General features: G+C 34.9%; 1 protein-coding gene across 8 annotated transcripts in view; it reads right to left on the reverse strand.

Annotated features, from left to right (window-relative positions):
- Positions 1–7,714, reverse strand: part of LOC106874804 (AMP deaminase 2) — a 206,183-nt gene that overhangs the window by 28,927 nt on the left and 169,542 nt on the right. For 5 of the 8 annotated variants that reach the window (XM_014922688.2, XM_014922663.2, XM_014922671.2 and 2 more), the window contains 3 exons: positions 6,849–6,896; positions 3,353–3,572; positions 1,098–1,227 (listed from right to left, as the gene is read on the reverse strand). In XM_014922688.2, coding sequence (XP_014778174.1) covers positions 1,098–1,227; positions 3,353–3,572; positions 6,849–6,896 — 398 coding nt within the window. The remainder of the gene's footprint in view (positions 1–1,097; positions 1,228–3,352; positions 3,573–6,848; positions 6,897–7,714) is intronic. The other 3 variants (XM_052975080.1, XM_014922721.2, XM_014922716.2) reach the window with 1 other exon arrangement.

Here is a 7,714-nt window from a genome sequence, read left to right on the forward strand (position 1 = left end):
GTGGGTGGGGCTAAGGGGTCCCAATACAGTCACAGGTGTAGCTGTATGGTAAGAAGCATGCTTACCAACCACATGGTCCCAGATTCAGTCCCACTGCATAGCACCTTGGTCGAATGTGTTCTTCTATAGCCTGAAGCTAATCAAAGTTGTGTCACTGGATTTGATTAACAGAAACTAAAAGAAGCCCACTGTGTGTGTGTGAGAGAGAGAGAGAGAGAGAGAGAGAGAGAGAGAGAGAGAGAGAGTTCATATTTGCTCCTGCTCTGCAACTGCTCAACAACTTGTGTCAGTTTGTTTACATCCCTGTGGTTCAGCAAAAGGGATTAATAGAATAAGTACCAGACTTAAAGAGTAAGAACTGGGATTGATTCATTTGACTAAACCCTTCAATGTAGTGCCCCAGAATGGCAACAAACCAATGACTGATACATGTAACCTGTTATCAAATACATGTAATTCCAACCAAATGTGCCGAGTGCTTGTTTCTTTTGTTAGTTCACTCACTTGTGTGTATAAGATAATTACAATGAATATTGAGTTTAGTACATCTGCATATTTTTTTTTTTCACAGCCAATGTATATGTTGGTTATAAATAGGGAAGCACTTTTCTTTCAAACAGAGAATATTAAAAACAAAAGTATGTTCAAATGTGATCAATTTTTTATTAGGAATTATTTGTCCTTTGTTTTGATTTCAAACAATAACATTTCTGTTCCATAAGCCTGGTATTCAAGACTTTCAAAATCTTATTTTCAAAATAATGTTGCCATGGATTGTTGTCCATACGTACATAATAATTAAAATTATCTCTGCCTCCAGAGAATGTGTGACAATTGCAAAATGACAGTAAAGACACACTCCACTTGAGAAGAAGAGATAATTTCAAGAATCAAGGAATCTCCAAAATTGACATGCCATTAAGGAAAAAGGACAGGTTTTATTGTTTGGAGACAATAGGACAGTTGTGGACATGTGTTTCCAGCTCAATAAATGTCATCACCATGATGACAATTAAGGTTGGACAATTGTATAAATAACAATGGTGGTGGTGGTGGTGGTGCGTTAAACTATAACAGCATTCAACAAAATAACTGACCTTTCTGATGTTGTAGAAATCACGGTGGGGCACTTCTTTCTGGGCAGCTGATTCCTTTAGCTCATTCAACAGAACATGTAACTGGTACTTGTATGATAGATAACTCAGGCGCTGGTAACAGAATGATTTCCTGTAACAATGACAACAATAACAGCAACATCAAGAAGAATATATAAAGAACAATCTTTATATTCAGCAGCAGCAGCAGATTTAAATATATATAAAACTATTTGTTTAAAACCCTTTAGCATTTAGACTGGCAATATCAGACCCAAATATTCAAGCTGTTTTATGTTCAAACAGGCTAAATATGGCCTTTCACACCTACCCTACAATGTCATTCTAAAAATAAACAGTCACCTCAAAATCTCAAAGCTACATGATAATGCATGGTTAATTCAAAGCAATGTGAAAAGATATGTATTACATTTGACAACATAATCTGAATGTTGACGTGTTAAAACAAAATTCTAGTCCTATTTTTCTCACTATCTGTAAAGTCGAACACAGAGATGTGAGTTTGAGTCCACAGCTAACCACCTTCACTTTTTTCTACAAAATAGGGGTAGTTTATCCTGTTCAGGCTATATTATTAGCATTATCATGCAATTGAGAATTTAAAATCACTTCTTTAACTTTCTAAGACATCTCAACGCTTCTAAAACCAAACTTCGTTTGTTTCTTTACGTTTGTCGTAATTTGAATATATATAGAACAAACTTTTGGAAGTTACAATTAGAACTCATCTTATCAGATAGAATGCAAGCTTTCAAAAACCAAATGTACAAACACTCTTTTCATTCTCACTGTGTTGTGAACCAATATTTGTCTGCTGGAACCCTCTTTGAACAGGAAAATTCAGAGAAACTAATCTTCATGTATACATGCAAATCAAATCAGAACTATCTCCAACATTATATGTCTATACATGATGGAGAACAGAGTGCAGTTTTAAGTTCTCAATAAACTGAATCTGTAATCTAGGTTCAGTTCCAAGTCACAGCCATATCACATAATCCATCTAATGGCCTTTGGAAAGTCATAAACTGCCAATCCCCCACCCTTGTATCTATGAAATCAATAGAAATGAAACCTTTTGATGGATATCTCTGTTCATCAATAAGTTTGGACAACTGACAACACATTGCATTAATGCATAGGAAAAGCAGTCATTTTTCTGTGTGAGAGAAAGAGAGAGAGTATGCATGCATGTGTGCGTGTGTGTGTGTGTAAATGCATACATGCAGGCACACAGGAAATAGATTTACAATATCGCAAGTGTGTCAAACTCACAGTATTTAGTTATGTCTTGAGTTCAAATCCTACAGAGAAATGGGGCTGGTAAAATAAAGTACTCGTCAAGTGCCTGAGGTTGATTTTAATATTCCTATAAATCATTCTAAATCTAACTGGCATTATAACAGAATACTAAGGCCAAGAAAACACACACGCACACACGTGTGCATACACATCACACAAGGGAAAATGGTAAAACAATACAGCTCCACTGCGTTCTGAGTTCAAAATCTTCAATGTTCTAAATGGGTAGTAGAATTAATCTGTTGCCCACCTTAATACTACTATTTGGTATCTTAGGTGCCTATACCAAGGGCGCCCCTGATGCAAGCATTCAAGCCAGGTCTCCAGTTTGATGAGATCTTCCTCCTTTCCTCCCTTACAACAATCATGCAACATTAAAACAAGGAGACACAAACATGCACACACACAACCCTTGCAAGAGCCCAGTGACGGTGCCACATAAAAAGCACCCAAGCCAGCACCATGTAAAAGGCACCCTTGCCAGTGCCATGTAAGGAGCACCCAACACACTTTGTAAAGTGATTGGTGTTAGGAAGGGTATCCAGCCATAGAAATCATGCCAAAGCAGACTGGAACCTAGAGCAGCTTTCCTACTTGCCAGTTCTGGTCAAACCATCCAACCCATGCCAGCTTGGAAAACAGACTTTAAAGGATGATGATGATGGTGGTGGTGGTGGTGGTGGTGGTGATAGGTTCATACACACACATACACAGGCACGCGTGCACGCGCTCACACACACACACACACACAATGGGCTTCTTTCAGGTTCTGTCTACCAAATCCACTCACAAGGCTTTGGTCGGTCTAGGACTCAAGTAAAAGACATTTGCTCAAGGTGCCATGCAGTGGGACTGAACCCAGAACCATGTAGTTGGGAAGCAAACTTCTTACCACACAGCCATGTCTGCACATAAATAGATGAAAGAAAACTTACAATGGTCCATCACTGATAAGTGTATACATGATATTCTGATCATTTAGGAAAGTAGCACAGTCTGGGTATGTCCAATCAAATGGCTTGTCCTGTTCCATGGATGCTGCATCAAGGTACACTTTCATCAAACCATTCACCATTTTGAACTCACAATTCACACTATTTGGCAGTATACAATCAAAAGGATCTCCGTCAGTTCTCGGTGCATGGATCGGGTGATCTACAAAAAAACAAAAACAACAGTTCTCTTACATATACACTAGATTATATGCATGTGAGTGTGTGTGTGTGTGTGTGTGTTTGTAAGTGAATGTGTGCATGTGTATACATCTGTGTGTATGTATATGAATGTATGTATATAAATGTGTGTGTGTATATATTCATTTATATGCGTGTATGTATATGTGTGTGTGTGTATGTATGTATGTGTATGTGTATGTGTATATGTGTGTGTGTGTATATACACACACACACATATATATATATACACACACACATACATAAAAATTAGGCACAGATAAATACAAACACTACAAGGAAAACACAAACAAGAATACAAATATACAAATATCTTTTCTGGTGACTTAAGTTTCACAGTTTCAGCATCTTAACAACAGAATTGTTAGCTTCAGTGAACCAGAAGAGTTGAAAAAAAAAATCTACTGTTGAAGGGTTTAGTGAAGACAATAACAGGACAATGGGACAAAGTACAGCATGTTTACATGCTGTACTATGATCAGGACAATGGGACATAGTACAGCATGTTTACAACATGAGAGGACAAATTAAAAGCAAGTATATGAGAATGTATGGTTAAATAAATAAAAAGTATATATGACAAAAATTAAAGTCTATTGATTTAGCAAAAAGAAAGAAAGGATATGGAAAATAGCCAGAATTTTTTTATTGAGACAAACAGGACAATAAACAAGTAACAAGAAATTAAACACTCTTGAGTTTTTGACAGAACAAAACAGAACAAAACAGACTGCATACGTGTGTGTGTGTGTGTGTGTGTGTGTGTGTGTAATATAGTTGATCTATGACAGTATTTGTTTGATGAACAAAAATAATTATAAACTTCAGAAGAAACATGGAGATGCAATGAATTTTGATTGAAAAAATATGATGACAAAAAAAATTTTTTAATAATTCATGAAAATTCTTTAAAAATAAAGGAATAAATACAAAAAAAAAATAATAAATACAATCAAGTTTAATGCATGTACAAATAATGCAGAAATATAAAGAGAATGTAAAATCACTAACAGGTCATACAAAAAACTTAGCGATTTTAGAAAAACACAAATATGGCATGCCAATAAGGAAGCCTTCTACATGGTCACTCACTCTGCTGGAAATAGTAGCTAAATATACTTCAAATAACTTTGTACTGCTCTAGTACTATTACTAGCTGGACATATTTGTTAATGCATTATCTGACAAAATATGCTTAAAATATAAGACAGGATGATCACATCTGGAACGTCTTTGATCATATTCCTGCTCAATCCGGGCTGGCTTTAAGGCTAAACAACAACTTTTACCAATATCAGAAGAGATCGCATTTGTGTGGCATATTACTAAGGAATCTACCATTACTAGGTGACTGTAGCAAGCCTTTGCAATGTGAGCATTGCTTATCAAATATACTTAGTCATCAATAATGGAATATATTCACACACACAAAATGTTTGTCAGTGTGTGATTTCAGTATGTTACTGCTATTTCATTTATTGTTGATATATTTGCTTTTCATACAGTATCTTTATCTTTTATCTTTTACTTGTTTCAATCCCATACTGGGGCACTGCAGTACGTTTTTTTTTTTTTTTTTTTAAAGCTTAGTACTTATTCTATCAATGCTTTTTGCTAAACTGCTAAGTTACAGGTATGTAAACACATCGACAGCGGTTGTAAAGTGGTGATAGGGGACAAACATAGATACAAAGACACACACACACATGACGGGCTTCTTTCAGTTTCCGCCTACTAAATCCACTCACAAGGCTTTGGTTGACCCAAGGCTATAGCAGAAGACACTTGCCCAAGGTGTTACACAGTGGGACTGAACCTGGAACCATGTGGTTAGTAAGCAAGCTACTTACCAAACACCAACATCTATATATATATGTGTGTGTATGTGTGTGTGTATTCATTGGTTACCATTACTGATTGCCACACTATGTACCTTCACTAAATTATCTCCACTGTTCCCAGAGAAGTATCATAGAGACATCTGCTATAAATGGCTTCCTCTGTTCATCACTTGAGACACTCACCACAGAAACATATTCAGACCAAACCAACTCTGTCAAGAATGGAGCAGTGTATTACCTGCACAACAACCCCTACTTTATGACTACTGCACTAGATTACATTCCAACTATTGAGAAAAAAATCTAAAGATAAACACATTATTTAACCCATTTGTTACCATATTTGTCTTGAAATATACTGCCTTTGTTCTAATTAATTTTAAAATTAATGAATAATTTAGTGAAATAACTTTATCGTTATTAAGTTGGTGTTTCAAAATCAAACTAATATGAAATTTTGATGGAAGGTTTAAATTTAGCTCACCAAATATTCTACCTATTTTATATTCAAACTGGCCAAATCTAGCCTCTCACGCCTATTCTACAACGTCATGCTAGGAACAGGTAATAACATGATATATCTCAAAGCTATGAGATAATCCATAATTAATTCAAAACAATGTGGATAAATAAGCATTACAGTTGATTAAATAAACTGAATGCTAAAGGGTTAAAAAATGAAGTTTATATCACAAAACAAAAGGCATTTTCAGCCATGTTGGTTCCCAAAGGGTTAAGATGATGTTATAATTTCATTTTCTCAAATGAATATATTTCAGACAATTTGGGTTTTTTTTGTTTTCTATTCTTTTAGAAAGGAAACATTCTCTTATGTTTTCTTCCTTTCCAACTTAAAAAAAACCATTGTAGCTGAAGTGAGCCACCATGGAAGCTTCAATGACAGTCCCATCAACCGGCTAACAGCCAAATTCCCTAAAATCTCACCCTACCTTTTTAAAAATGGAAAGCTACAACCTTTCCTTTCTGCAGAATCTATTTCACAATCAAACAAAAACTGTTATAATTAGTTAAATTATTAGTGTGAACATATTTAATGCAGGGAACATTAAGAAGGTTAACTAAAAATACAAAGGCAAGGAGAAAAAAAAAAAAAAAAGACAGGCATGTACAGGAGAAAACACCATACATGTTTTGGTCTTATTCTGACCTCATCAATAAATCATAACTTTCATCATACTTGCAAAGTATTGATGAGAGAATCACTAAGTAAATGTACAAGATTGTGTATGTATATTGGTTAGTGGATGATGGCATCTTTGAATCTGATATTATTACACAAGGCAAACTAAATTTCGTCAAAAATAGTCAATGAAAACAATTGATTAGGGTTTTTCCACAGTATCATAGAACCCAAGAAATTCTACATTTTACATTACCTTCAATGCCCTTCATGCATTGGTGATCGTTAGAAGTTATATCTGAAGCTGAAAATTATGAAGATAACCAAACGAGTTTGGTTGATTATTTTTAATATTGATTATTCAATTAATTTACATTGGAAAACAAACAATATTATTGGCAGCTGTTATACAAGTAATCATAACAATGCCTAACAAGATGTTAAAAGGAATGATGCTTATGATAAATTTTTAGCATGTGTGTATATATATATATATATATATATATATACACACACACATATGTACAGTTGATAAATAATTGAAATATTTTTGAGGATGATAATGATAATGATACCGATGGTAATGATAATGAAGCTTTTTTAATTACATGACTCACACAAATGATGACAATAAATCAAGTGGTAAAAGGATTTGTTGGTATGCATGCTTTTTCCATGCTCGTTATTGTAATGAAAAAGAGTGTTTATTCTGAGCCATACAGTCTCCTTCAAGAAAATCTTAACATTTCTTTTTTGTTATTGTTACATTGCTTTCATGAGCAAAACACCTTATTCCATGTTGCTCCAGTCCACTCACCTACCTAAAATGAGTATTTGTGTGACAGACTGGAGTCCTGTCTAAGTGGGGAATATATACGCCACAGAATCTGGGAAACCCTACTTGTACCCTGAATTTTTCACTGTACTCATTGGCAACCCTTACCTTACTGGTAGCATCCCTGTACGTACCTTGTACAGCTCTCACCAGCCACTTGTCTATTCCTAGTTTCTGCATTGACCACCAGATAAAGGATCAGGGGACCCTGTCAAAGGCTTTCAAATATATATATATATATATATATATATATATATATATATATATCATCATTTAACATCCGCCTT

Source organism: Octopus bimaculoides, chromosome 20 (genome assembly GCF_001194135.2).
Source record: "Octopus bimaculoides isolate UCB-OBI-ISO-001 chromosome 20, ASM119413v2, whole genome shotgun sequence".
Taxonomy (NCBI): Eukaryota; Metazoa; Mollusca; class Cephalopoda; order Octopoda; family Octopodidae; genus Octopus; species Octopus bimaculoides.